Source organism: Eurypyga helias, unplaced genomic scaffold (genome assembly GCF_000690775.1).
Source record: "Eurypyga helias isolate BGI_N326 unplaced genomic scaffold, ASM69077v1 scaffold39109, whole genome shotgun sequence".
Taxonomy (NCBI): Eukaryota; Metazoa; Chordata; class Aves; order Eurypygiformes; family Eurypygidae; genus Eurypyga; species Eurypyga helias.
Window position 1 is genome coordinate 45,442 of NW_010270937.1, and position 14,487 is coordinate 59,928.

At 39.2% G+C, this 14,487-nt stretch overlaps 1 protein-coding gene across 1 annotated transcript in view; it reads right to left on the minus strand.

Annotated features, from left to right (window-relative positions):
- The window catches only part of LOC104514848 (potassium voltage-gated channel subfamily KQT member 5), a gene marked incomplete at its 3' end in the record, with an annotated part of 57,988 nt that extends 43,782 nt beyond the window's left edge, over positions 1–14,206 (minus strand). The window contains exon 1 of the mRNA XM_010158637.1: positions 14,085–14,206. Coding sequence (XP_010156939.1) covers positions 14,085–14,202 — 118 coding nt within the window. The remainder of the gene's footprint in view (positions 1–14,084) is intronic.
- Between the last annotated feature and the right edge of the window lie 281 nt (positions 14,207–14,487).

Consider the following 14,487-nt stretch of genomic DNA (forward strand, 5'->3'; position numbering starts at 1 on the left):
ACTAGCTTCATTGTGTTTATTGGTATTCTGAGAACTCCCTTCAATTTGTCTACAATAATCTCCACAGCTAGGCAGCCGAGGCTGGAGGGTATCATCCAAGTAGAAATGTACTTTGAATTTTAATCAGACACAACAGCACAAAGTTAACACTACACACACTCAAGTACTGTATTTGAGCATGTCACACTGTAGAAGCATGACAACAACAATATGTTGAGTGGGCTCTATCATGAACTGATACAAATTGGTCATTTAAAGCAGCTTAAGGTGTAGCCTGATGAATGACACCTGGCTTAAGCCACATATCAGTACATGAAAATAAGGTTGCTCTTTTTCAGCTTCCTAAAAGTTCAGTTTATACAAACTCGTCTATAGGAGCAGCAGCCTTTTTGCACAGCCTAGTAACATATTTGGCACTGGTGTATTATATGCTTTTGTGGGTTAGCTAAAAAAAGAAAAGAAAAGAAAAAGACATTCATAGAGTTTAAGGCTTTGAATACCCTAATGGAGGGGTATTCATTCAGAGAGGGAAATAATTGTGTCATTATTCCTTGAGCACTTGTTGAGAAAGGTCATAGAATGGAAAAGGTCGTGTCATCATAACTAGTTGCAAAAATGCTTTTAGCTTCAAACAAGGGATTAACCACTTCCCTGTACCGGTTCAAGAGGGCAAAGAATAAAAGTCACGATTAGAGCATGCTGCAACAGTTAATTTGAAAAGAGGCAAATTGTAATGTTTTTACCAGGTGGCAGTTCCTTTGCTTTGTGAATAGTCCCCTTGCTATGAAATCAGTGGGATATTTCACATAGTTACAGCAGCAAAATTTGGTCTAATATGGGCTGAACTTCCAGTGACCTTGTGTATTTACCCCAGAAACCAAGAATTTTCAATATTTTTATCTTTAAAATACCTAGAATCTGAACTTTTTTGTTTGTTTGTTTTGGGTTTTTTTAAGGACTAAAGCTGTAATTATATCTCTGGACAGAGATACGATCAATATTACCATATTTAGAAAGATGATGGATGTTATCATGTCTTGTGAATTGTCCCATTGGAAGAAGCAGAACTATTTATTGATAAAGTACAATTCAGCATATGCAAGATTGTAAAAATCCACAAAGTGGATTTTTAGAGACTGCTTGGGAGACATACGGTCTTCTGAGGTCACCTGAATTCACCCTCTGAAATATGATACACTCAAGCATTAATCTTCACCTATAAAAAAAAGCTGTTTAATGGCATCCATTGAATTATATCACCTGAACATCTCTAGCGTAATTTGGGAGAGGCAGGAAGCTGAGTTCTCCACCTCCCACAAAAAGCTGAGTAGATTTACAACAATAAGGCCTCAAGCTTACATAGAAAAAAAGCCTAAACAACAACATCAGCAACAAAAACCCACAAGCAATATGAGACAATCTGAGTTTTGCATAAGTGAGTTTTGCACTAAAAAAAATGGTGCTCAGGATCTTGAGTCCTGGCAAAATTTTCTTTCAGCTATATCTGAATATAGCTTTTCTTTCTGGTCAGGGATCAGATCTCTCTGCTGAGATGCCAGACAGGTTATGATTAATCGTCACCTACTAGTAAAAGTAATTGGCAGGATATCTTCAGGAAATTCTTGGGATGGATGATGCTGTTAGGTTTTTGCAGATGTTGTTGTCACTCCAGCCAAAAGGTCTTTGCATTTTCAAACACATAACACTCTCTGGATGGAAACCATCTTAATTGTCATTACAGGCAAAACAAGCTGGTGATTTCACTTCCTTTTGTAATCTTTTTTCAAGATGCAAAACAACTTGGTATTTTTAGAAGTAGGAAAGTGAAATAGTTTTGCCTATCAAGATAATTCGCAGAGATAAACACAGATGAGTGTGAAAATTGACTTCTATTGCTGCTGGAAAACAGGAAGATAGGGATGTATGGAAGAGAAAGAAGTTATAAAAAAATGTGTCATACTGTCTAGGAAATAAAGTGGAATTAAAAGAAAAATACAGGGATTACTGCTTTCACTCTATTGACTTAGTTTTCTTCTAACAATGGAAAATGGCTACATTAGTCACTGACTGCAGTTCTAAGGAGTCCACTAAAACTGGTCTGTGCATACAAACTTGGGTTTTTCATACTTATCAGCTGAGCAATAGTTCAGTGAAGAGATCAAAAGAAACGAACCAACTGTAACCCTTTCCTCCATCCTTATTTTTCATCTGCAATATATTGTAATCATCTGAGTAAGCAAAATATTTTAATATCAAGTGAAAGTGACCTCCTGGAAAAACAGACTTCTTTTTGGATATATGTTAATTTTACATAGTGAAAGTGGGGCTATTTAGAAAAGCAGCTCACCCACAGGTAAAACTAACTTTTCTGGCAAGGAGAAAATGGTAGGAATTAACATCATTTAACATAAATTAAATTAAAATTTAAATCATGCGTATAAACTAGTACATAGTATTATTTACAGTATTAAATACTATAAATAATAATAATGTTAATTACATAGTATTTATTCACAGTTTTATAACTGCAAACACCGTGTGGGTTAGCTACAGCACCGTAGTAGTCCTGATGGTGAAACTCCAGATTTGATGGAAGCCCCTAGAGCCTGGTGCTGGGAACCAGGTCAGTTCTGCAAAGCAGCTGTGTGCAAATGGGGCCATACCCGTGGCACGTCACTGGCGAGCCTGACCACGCGAGGGCAGACTACCCTGAGCCCCAGGGCAGGCTCAAGCCACGTGGGACCTCACCCTGACACCCAGAGGTGTCACCACACCCTGGCGCAGGTCTCACCCTGGCATGTACCTGAGCTGAGCTTGGCAGTACCTGATGGAAAGCAATACAGTGACAGCTCAGCTTATTCCTCCATGGCATATGGAACAGGATGAATAAGTGTGTAAATCCCTGCCACCGACAGACACTGAAAAGCAAAGCCGTCCAGGGGAGCATTAACCAAACCTGTCACCTAAAACTGAAGTCACGCACCCTTCTGTTAAACATTTGGTTTAAGCTGGTCCCATGCTTAGCATATTTATACAGCCTATCCTAAGGAAGAACAATCAGCCTAAGATTTCTTGCTTCAACCACAGAAAAGAGCTGTATAGTCTTTGTATGTTGAAGAGGAGAACTATCCCATGTTTCCCCTATCTGTGAATACTCCAAGCAGCACCAGTAAACCCCTTTCTTCACAGCCACCTTCATATGCCCTCCCTGCACCTTGAGTAAAGGTCTTTACCATACAATGCATTTGCATGTTGCTCCCACATAAAATGAAACAAAACTGGAACCAAGTCAAAGACATATGTTAGTAAAGCTAACCAAATACAACAGATTTGGATTCAGCAGGTCAAACAATCATTGAAAGAGAAAAACAAGGAATATTTTTAAAAAGTCAATGTTGGACTTTTTTTAGATGTGAAAACTAAATATTCCCTTATAAAATTCCAGAATAAGGAAGATTCAGATTTTTTTTTTTATTTTTTTAATCAAGGTTTATAATGAGATCCTAATTTCATCATCAAGAATGGATCAACTGTTGTTACTCATTACTACACCAATGTACTAAAAGCATATGTACACTGTTCCTGTGTAGAAGCAGCACACTTTTAGTCCATGATGATAATTATATCCAAATAATGTAATTTTACCTTTTGTCATAGATAGCCAAAATCAGTGAGCTGAGATTCATAGTAGCTTAATAAATACTGAATTTTAAATTGTGGTTATGGTTACCATTTGTGGATTAGTCCGGATAAGAATAACAACCTTGATGGGAACACTTCACCTGTCTTTGTGCTGTTAGCAATTAAAGTTCGTGGCCCTGTTGAGTACACATTCTTTCTATGGACTGAATAAGTCCTCAGCAAACATCTTTACATTATTAATAGCTGGCTCAATAAATCTTAAAAATCTAAGGGCTTCCTGCAAATTAAGATTAAGTTCAACTACAAGCCATTCATGCATTTATACTTTATTAGCCTTTTCCAATAATTGATCTTTAACACTATTAATATATACCTGCCAGAAGGAATAAAGCACTATTTATTCAGTAAGAGTTTTACCTAGCTTTAAGACAGGATGACAGAAACACATTTAAAATTGTACCTTTGACCCAGTGTTCACCAATCCCATTTGTGTCCAACCAAAGAAACGAACCATGAGTAACACACACATATCCTTCCCATAAATCATCACTTATTCTGCCCAGTAACTGTTTTGTGCCTTACAAGCTCTGGGAAAACAAGGTTTGCTAATCACTTTACTATGTCTGAGGCTTTTTCCTGGATGATAGTAGACCTTAGTGAAAAAACACTGAGAGATAGAAACCTGAAGATTTCTGGAGGGAAAGACAACAGGATGGATAGCCAGACACACACTCACCTCATGAATAAAGAGGCTCATTAGGTTGGACTGTAAGAAACCCACAAAGTTAACAGCAAGATAAAATCAAAATAACTACAGGCATGGCAAGACTTGTGTATGTAGAAAGGGCTGAATAATTTAGGAGTGGTTAGTCAGAATACAAATATGAGATGCCAGATAGAGGTATGCAAAGTAGTGGAAGATAAGAAGGTCTGTTGGATGCCTCCTATTTACCCTTCCTTATAAAAGTGAGTTCAAAAGACAATTTAAATCTGATAAAAAGAAAAACAACACACAATTAACTTGTAACATACATCGCTGTGGGATATAAAAGATTAACCAGGTAAAATTAAATACAAGATTGGATGTTCCTCCCTGAATTGCTGAAATTAGCCTTTTCAAGGGATCCAAATTCCTATATGAGTTAGTCACTGATTACCCAATGTCCAAACAAAAATATTGTGTGGTTGACTGTTTAAGCTACAGGTATTAACACCTTTTTTAGAGGTACCTGGCACTGCTCAGTGTGTAGAAGGACCCCAAATGGGGCTCAGCAGGGGAAGCAGTGCTATCTCTGTGCTGGGGCCTTGTGACCAGACAGTAGGAATCTATAGGCAGGAGCCTGCCCTTTCACGACCTTTTCAATCTTACTCAAAAATCTCAGGGGGACCAGGTGGGCAGGGTGTCTGGAAGTGTCCATCTAACGCACTCCTCGGTTGTGCATAAAGAGAAGGCAAAGCAGTGACGTGGGAGTGGAAAGGCCAAAAACCACTGTGGGAACAGAAAGATCCTTGGATTTGAGGGTGAAAGCGGACCGGCAGAAACTGAGATGTAAAGATGCTGAAAAGAGCGGGAGAGAGAAGAGCATGTCTCTGAGGGAGAGGAAAAGCCTGTTTGTAGGTGGGGAAGGAGGAGACATTAATAATTATTAATAATCTGTGATCAAATTCACAGTCCAAGGAGGACAGGGGGTACCCAGTATCTAGCTATCTAATGCAGGTTTTGAAGGCAGGGACATGGGTCCCTCAGTGTCGACTGGAAGAGATTGATTTCTACCTTACGCTTTCTGAACTGTCCTCCTGAGGCATATACCTCTCCCTGTTGCCTAAATCCAGAACTCGCATTCCTAACCTGCACAACTATTTTGGATGTCTGCACAGTCAGTGTGAGTGCCTCCTGGGACTCCTCTGTTTCTGGAAATTCAGGGTTCACTCAGATGACATGGAACCAGAGATTTCTAGCCACTTTCTACTCTCAGCTGGTATCAGGCTTGCAATTTGTGGGTGCGTAGCCTAAGAGGGATTATTGTGCCAACAAGGAGCCTTATATGTTTTGGAGAACCCTACTGTTGGTCATCTTGCAGCCACCCTTGAGACTTTCCAGTGTGGGAGATGTAAAGAAAGAAATAGAATCTCTGTTCAGTGCTTGTCTGAGAGGGAAAAAAACCCATAATTTTGTAGCCCTCTCACAAACTCAACAGAATGCAATCCCAAAATAAGATCTTAAATACAGTAGAACGTGCCAACACCCTCCATGTGACAACCTCTCCACTCTGCCTCATGACATTTTAATCTGAAACAAAGCAGCCCTCAGCGCGGGGGTCTCCTGAGCAGGTTGGGCTGGCAAAGAGCAGCCCCAGGGCTGAAGAGGCCCTGTCTTTGCCTTGACTGCTCCCAAGATAGCTGCATACACATACTGGGGCACCAGGACCAGGTGGCACAAGGCTGGAAGCAAGTGCTGGAACTGCCTCTTTCTGCAGTGGCGATGGCTTTGGCCAGTCTCAAATAAGCCTTTACACCATTTTGGGGCTTACATAGGTTGATGTAAAGTAGATCTGGAGGAACTTTCCTTAGATTTGTTATTGACAGCAATATCATCTATCAGCAGAAATGTCAAATCCGCACTTTTGAGAGTTAACAGCAGAAGCATAAAGGTAAAAATGTAATTTTTCTTTAAGAGCAGGACCCAGGTTATGGTGCTTAAGTATGAGGGTGGGAAGCAAAGAAATTAAAATGTGCAGAACATGCCCAATTTGCCACCTAGAAATACGCAAATATTTCCACTTAGCCATATTAAACTTGAGATATACATACAGTAACTCTGTTAAGCAATGTGACAGTGTTGTTACATTGTCAAATCCTTCCTAACTGCTGTATTTAACACAGCAGCTGTAAAAAGGAGGAATTAAAAAAAAATTTACTTTCTCTTCCTGTACAAAGGTCTTTTTCTAGTTTACTTTGTCTTCCTGTACAAAGGTCTTTTTCTAACGTAGCAGTGTAACCATTCGAGGCATGATCATAAAAACAGAGATTTCCTGCAATTCCCACTGGACTGGTCTGCCCATTAGTCACTTTAGCAGTGCTGGTGGCAACATGCAGTTCTCTGGAGGAATGTAAAAGAATGGAAACATCTGTGGAGACTGAATTTCTTCAAGCTTTGTGATCACTAATAAGCTAGTTGCAAGCCTGGATGAAGACACCTGGCAATCAGTCTGACTATACTGAACGTAACAGTGGGCAAAGCTTGTATTTTAAACTGTCAGTATTGCTAGTTAACAAATTAAAGATGAGCAGCGACCAGAAAACGGCATTTGAAGAAAACAACACTATCTCTAAAGCAACTGAAAATGCCTATTTTTCTAAATGACAATAGAGCCAAGCAAAATGAAACCACTGTTTTTAACTGACTGTCCCTACGACCCTTTTTCTGGAGACATGTCTTACGCACAGATGACCTGAACAGAAATGAACTAGTCTTCATCAAAGACAGCAATAAAGTTGCAAAATTAAACAAGCATAAGAGTAATAGTTATAAGCTAAAAGCAAAAAAGAGATGGAAAGACCTAGAGCAAATATAGCAGCATGTTGCCTGCTGTCATACACTGCAGGGTGAACGTAAAAGGAACAACGTGACCTGTGCAAAAGGATTATTAACTGTGTTGTTATTACAGAAAAACGTGATGAGGTGGTTGCACACAATACAATATCTAGGGACATCACTTCACGCTACGCTTTCCCTATTTGCATAGTGCTTTCAAACTGTTTAGAAAGATTCCTACAGTGTACACCAGGCCAATTACTCCACACTGACCTCTTCAATTTTCTTCGTGTGGGCTCACAGGGATAAGGCTGGGGCACCACGACAGTAAGCACGATTTGATCGGCACACTCCTGCAGGAGTAGTTAATCGTGGCCCAAACAGTCAGATTGACAGTTGTCTACTGTACCACACCAAGGCATTGACATGGAAATTTATGTTAACATGCTGCCTAAAGACCCCTAAGGAAGTACATGCAAGTTTGTAACTGAGAAGACACACTGAAAGTGGCTTTTGAAATAAAGCGGTACCCCAAGCTGGGGATATTGCAGTGCCAAGAGAGTCTGCATGTCTGCAAGGACAGAGCGACATGTAGAAGTCCAAAACAGCAAACACCTAGTCTAATGGGATCCTACTTTGGATCAATATGGAAATGTTCCTAAGCGGTTAAAATTTCTGCCTGGAGAGCATAATCTGCTGCTGCAGAAGCAAAACCTGTACAGCCACTGGAATGGCAATTCCTCTTACAGAGGAGCTACAGGGAAGAACCGATGATGAGTGAGATGGGAGTTACAAGGAGTGTCACACCAAAGCCACTGATCTGCAGCACAACATCTGGAAAGAAATCAAGAAAGCCGAGTATTTCCTTGCATATCAATTAGGCTCTGACATGTTATTCACTTACTTCATTAAAAATACCATTTTTTTAATGTTAGGAATAACAGTTGAAAAATGAACCAACTATTTTACTACTTCTGAGACTCCATATGCTGAGGTAGGCAGATAAATGAGTTTACCACGATCCTGTCTACCTCTAACTTCCACTCCAGTGCTTACATTAACAATCACCTAATTTTGGATTGGAGAATTTACATGTATGTGTGGAAATTTGAGCAGCTATCTTGTCTATGGAATTCAGCATAGTAAGGTACAACTCAAATCTAAAAAAGACAGGTAGTGAAAAGAAAGATACTTCTGTAATCATCTTCATATACTGGACATCTCTAGTAGACACAAGTTTAAAGCAAGTCCCTAAATAATGTGAGCAAAATTGAACATACCAAGTTTAAAACCAGAAAATATTGACTGATTCTTGGTCTGTCAATTGCTTGCCTTCTTCCTACTATATATTTCCAAGTCACTGAAACCTTGTGGCTCATACACAGCACTGGAAGTTTAATAATATGCATTTATATTATGTAATATTTAAAAATATGTAGTATTTAATAATATTTATTTATTGTTATTATTCTTATACCACCATATATTTTCTGAGATTCAAATATGAGAGATCATCAATCATTTGAAAGAATCCATAAACCAATTGCAGAATCTGAGTATGGACAGCAAAACTCATTATTTTTAAATCATTTGACTGTGACCTTTGACTTCAGGAGACTTTCCTAACAAAAGGGAACTAGATAAGGAATCACTAAATATTTTAGTGCATTTACTGAGTTATATCAGGTTTTTTTTTGGAATGGACATAACTACCTCATGCTTGGGAAAATATCTTCAATAGTCTTATAAGAAGGTAATTCTAATATGACAAATAAATTCTTTTTGGTAAAGGTATCTGGTTTTTCACAGGCTTTCGATCACAGACCTGTCTTCATTCCCTGATTCTTCACATCCCAGTACTCTAAATCATTTAATCCATTCTAGTGTAAATCTCATCTAATTTGTACTGCTGGAATTGTCTGTTTATGAGTGACTGATTGTTCTTTCGATGAACAAAATCAAAGTTTCTCTCGTAGCAGAACTACAATCAACACCAGGTGACAGGGTAAACCAACGTCTCTCTCTGGACCAATTAAGAATTATTTATTGATGTTTGGGTAGTGTCAATGGGGCTGAGAGGTTGTAATTTCCTGCTCCAAATCCCCCAGAGCAAGAATTTAACCATACTTTACCCAGAAACCAGAAACTGCATTATTGGCTATTCTGCATGTTTGGGAGAGAGAGTTCTAGTGTTTATGATAAAGAAAAAAAAATTAGATTGGATATAAAATGCTTTTCCTCAGGAAATGGAAACCAGTTTGTTTCCATTAATTACTTTGATTTCAATGAATCGATATTTTTCAATGAAAAATAATTTAATCAGAAATCACTAGCCTTGTTGACTTTCTTTATCAGCATTTATCTCAGCAGATGCACAGAATATGGATGCAAAAAAAGCTCAGCCCTCAGACGAAAACCTCTACCTCCAAGCCTCATGAAGATGAAATGTGACACTACTCCCCGCTCCCCACTGGGAAAGAAGCTGTTAGACACACCTCACTCAGGTTGCCCAATTCATGCCAGCTGCTCCTCTACTCGAAATAACTTAGGAGTGACAGTAGTGTAAGATCAATCAACAAATACAGGCTGCTGGATTCTTTAGCACATACCAGAAAGAAATTTCAGCATGAACTGCATCATACCAAACTAGCAGATTTCTCTTGAATAACAGACATACAGCTTCTAGAAAGAGAAGATCGGAGCCTGATGCCTTTACTCATAACAAATTGTACCTTACTCAGCAGTGAGGGTAGTAGTCAGCAAAAGTAAATGTGAAAGAATAAGGCCCATAGAAAATATTCAAAAGACCATATTTTTCCTAAGCATTTCTAAAAACCGTATTGCCAGGACTGTCAAACATGAAAATATGCCACCAGATATTAGTTTTAAAAACCTACACAATTTGGGATCAATTTAGCCTAAAGAGCACCCCTGTTCATTGCACAAAATTATGGCTGTTAAAATTATCTGAGGAAATTTCAAATTTTAGTCTTAATACTACTACTACTATTGGAGTATTTTCTGGAGTTAAGTGGGCAGCGTGTTCCTGAGATGAGTTCAAGTCAGGCTTGGAATTTCCAACATTGAATTTGCTCCTACTGGAACTTGGTTTTGCCGGGATTTATAATGAGATGTGATGTGAGATGTGTCTCCTTGGTGAAGCATATACTTAATTACAGACCATTGCTGGGTTATTTAGAGTTCAAATTATACTGGAAAGGGGACGTTTATATTGTTTATCATGAGCAGCAGATTTACTATCTGTCTGTATTTAAACTATATAATGTGTCTAAATACCAAGGTGACATACACACAACATATCATTACATAAATATATTGAATTATTTCAAATTAAAGGTTCAGCAAAACACACTAGATATGGATTTGTTTATAAAGGTTTGACAAAAGTGTCATATGATGGTTCATTACCACTCTAATTAATGAAAAATAGATCCAGTAATACACAACAGGCGCTGCTATCCCTTAATGCTCTGAAAGGAGGTTTGCCAGCCATGAAGTTCAAGAGCCTGATTACAGATAATGGACTTAAGCTTCCTGTTGGGAATTTGTTCATTCTGCAGCCTCAACAGAATTTGAACTTGTGACATTTCCATCATGCTGTTGCTTGACTAGAGGTAAAATAGAAGCAGCTGTGGGGAAACCGCTAATGGACTAACTGAAATACATGAAATCTTTCACTGGGCTGGACCACCAGGAAGTCTAGTTGCCCTGGAGTAATGTTATGTTACTAGAAGTGGGCTCAAATTTAAGGTGAAAATATTCTGAAATAGGAGTTTCAAAAACCAAATTTAACCAGGAAGTCACATAAGGTTTAGGCACTAAAATTCACTGCTTCCAGCATTCGAATGAAGTGTGCTCCTAAGGCACAGGCAGACTCAAAGTTATTCCAGGGCATCAGTGTCCCTGGGCCCCTGGGGCAGCAGTTAGGAGATGCACCGTGTGGATTGCTACTCTTCTGCATAGTATAACACAGCAGCATTGCTGTGCAGTGCTAACAGCCAAGCTACAGACTGATACGCCCAGGATATTTAGGATTTGCAGAAATACATCTTTAAGTACATTAAGCACCTGGGAGGGTACGTTGCTATGTCCTTTGCATTATGTGCACAAACTCATATGCAATCAAAAAAAATGAGCAATGGCAGGTAACTCCTGACATGAAGTAAAATACAAATCAAGGTTTAATACTACACTATTATTCCCATTTTCACAGAAATAAACAAGGGTACAAAACTGTCAAATAATTTGATAGATATCATTACTAACCTGGTAGCACACAGAGATGCTTGATGAACTAATTTGTCAGGGCAGTGACATTGTAGGAACACTAACATAAGCACAGAGCTTTGGCCCTGAATAAAATTTTTCTGGTTATTAGGTTATTAATGGAAAAAAAAATAAAGGCTGTCTGAATGTGACCCTTGAGGCAATCCTCAAATTTATTATTCCTAGCTCTTAGACCATTTCCCTATGTGATTTGTGTTTGATCACAAAAATAATCAGAGAACAGATCTGCTGGAGATATATAGCAAATTTAATTAACAGTAAACAGACTAAAGTATTATTGTTCCGCTGTAAAAATAAGCAGAAAGAGTAACTGAATGGAAAACTAAGTAAATAATTAAACAAACAATTGAAAAGTAGTAGGCTGAAACTGGCCATGTGCTTTTAAGGAGACCTTAGCATTGAGTTCACTAAGTTCTTCCTGAAGCCATCCTTTCTCCAGACAGAACAAGCTCAGGTCCCTCAGCCTCTCCTCACAGGGCAGATGCTCCAGCACTGATCATCTTCACAACCTTCACTGAACTCACTCCAGTTTATTGACATCTTTCATGTATGGTGTTGGAGGGGACAAAGGGGGTGCAGTATCTCAGATGTCATCTAATGGGTACCCCATAAAGGGAGATAATCACGTGTCTTCATCTACTGATGATGCGCTAGCTAATATGGCCTTTGCTGCTAGGGAGCGCTTTGCCATGACTGCAAAGCCAAGGTGTCAGGCAAAGAGTCACTTTATGTAGCAAGTGATGCAAGATGACTTGCTAAAGGTTATTCCTCAAAAGATCAAATCCGGAGAGATGCTGAAAATCAGAAACTCCCTTCAGGGATGTAAAGGCCAGAAATGGATAAAAATCAATCAACAGAAGAGAGTCACAGAGTAGTTAATGGCAAGAAATTCAAGCCACTGGCTTAGTTTCCAGAAGCTGCACTAGTAGCTGTACAGTGTTCTGAAGAAAAAAATTCCTTTTTCATCCAGTGACCCAGCATAGGAAGACATCCACAAGCAAAAGACTGTTGGTTACTATTTAATTCTGCTAGTAAGTGATGGAGCTGCAAGGGTGGCAGAGAAGGTGCTTTAAAGGCTAGAGATGGTAAGTCTGGCAAAGGAGGGTAGCCGTGTTTATTGATGCCAGGGAGAGGGAATGTCTGAATTTTTAGTTTTCCTTTGACAGGTGTCTGGTAAAGACTGGGAAGATTTTTGAATTCTCTTTCCAATTTCAACTAGGCATGGGAACCTCCGGGCAAGTGTGTGACCTGGTGCTAGGTGCAGTTGAGTGAGACACCTACCCACCCCTCCTGCTGCCTGAACAAACCAAGTGCCAATTACAGTACTTGCCCCTCTCCCACAGCATCATAAAAATAGCATAGATGGGGTGATTCTTTCTGAGAGGGAGACGGTTTGCAATGCCTTTCCATCTACTCATGCACCTCTTGCTAAAAACTCTTTCTTGGAGTTTTGGAATTGCGGGAATTCCTCAGATGGAGAAGGTGAGGATTTACCAGGGAATGGGGCAGGAGGCAAAAGCTTGCTTTACAATCTAGCCCTAACCAGTGCAGTGGTCTTCTATGCCATGGGACATTGCATAGCTGTTTTTCAGATTTTCAGACTAGGATGGCATTCATCTACATGACAATATTGTTATTCACTGTTTACACCGAGACCTACGTGTATAGCCACTATAAGCATGTGAATATGTGTTCTAGCTGCTATATAAACACATGGGAGAATGTGTTTCTTGCCCCACTTGATCTATAAGTTAATTTAAGATACAGGCAGATTAAATTGAAGGCTGGAGAATGTAAGAAATTTGACAGAGAAGTTGGGATGTTGATATCCTGAAGTTCCATAGATGTTCTGTATAAAGCATTTTCTCCAAACCACTGGAAAAACAAGGAATTATCAAATGAATTTCATTAGCCATCCTTGATTTCTACCTTTACCGGAAAACATTTTTCCTGCGGCTTCTTTTTCAAAATAGGGTTTTGATTTTTGTGGGCCTATTCTCCATTCTCACAGACAACTTCTAGAGCAAAGAAGGGGAGGAATAGTCTCTTGAAATACGTTATATGTTATGCCAGAGTCACTAGCAAAGCAGATACCTGGAAAGTCATGCAGAGAGCAGCAATGCAGGAAGCAGCAATGTTGTCAGAATCCATTTCTAGGTAAGTTTTTAAACTTATTGTTGCGTACACAGGTCTAACAACAGAGGTTAAATAAGGAGAACACAATGTATGCACGTATGTGCATGGTATCTCTGCACGTATATACAAGATGTGCAATACGTCCATTAAATGTATACAGCTCCTGTGATTTTCAATGAGATCAGCTCTCAACCCCTCATTCTTCATGCCAGCTGTATGACATGCATAAGAAAATGTCTTTTGGAGAACACAAGAAACACGGACTGGCTGGTATTTAGGGACTTTGTGATTTTATATCTAGAGAAGCTTTGGGCAGATGATAGTTGACACATAGCTATTCTGGATTTATACCTGCTCACTGTAAACAGAGTCAGATTCCAGTAGTTTTCATTCAGAAGAAAAACACAAGGAGGGAAGGGGATTTTATTTTTATCTTAAAATAAACTCGACGTGTGACACTTACCTATTACACAGAATGGTTTCCTTGCAAAGCGCAACCTTCCTTGCCATCCTCGATATCGACAACAGCATCCAGCAGACCAGATACGAATAATAAATTCCAAACCAAAGACAACAATCATCACAAATTCCTAGAAAGGGCAAATAAGAAAATGCCTGTCACAGATAACCAGCACTGAAGCATTAGAAAAACTTACAACCACTGTGTGTGTCTATCAATCCACCGTGAGCATCTGAAGATCCCAAGCCAAACTTGGGATCCTGCTCCCCAGGATAGTCACACATCTACACACAGAACACAGTCTCCAGAGCTTCCTAGTGAAGGGTCCAAGTCTAACCTGAATAATATTGCTAAGACTGGCTACTAAATATAGAGTCAGAGAGTCATAGAATAATAGAATCACAGA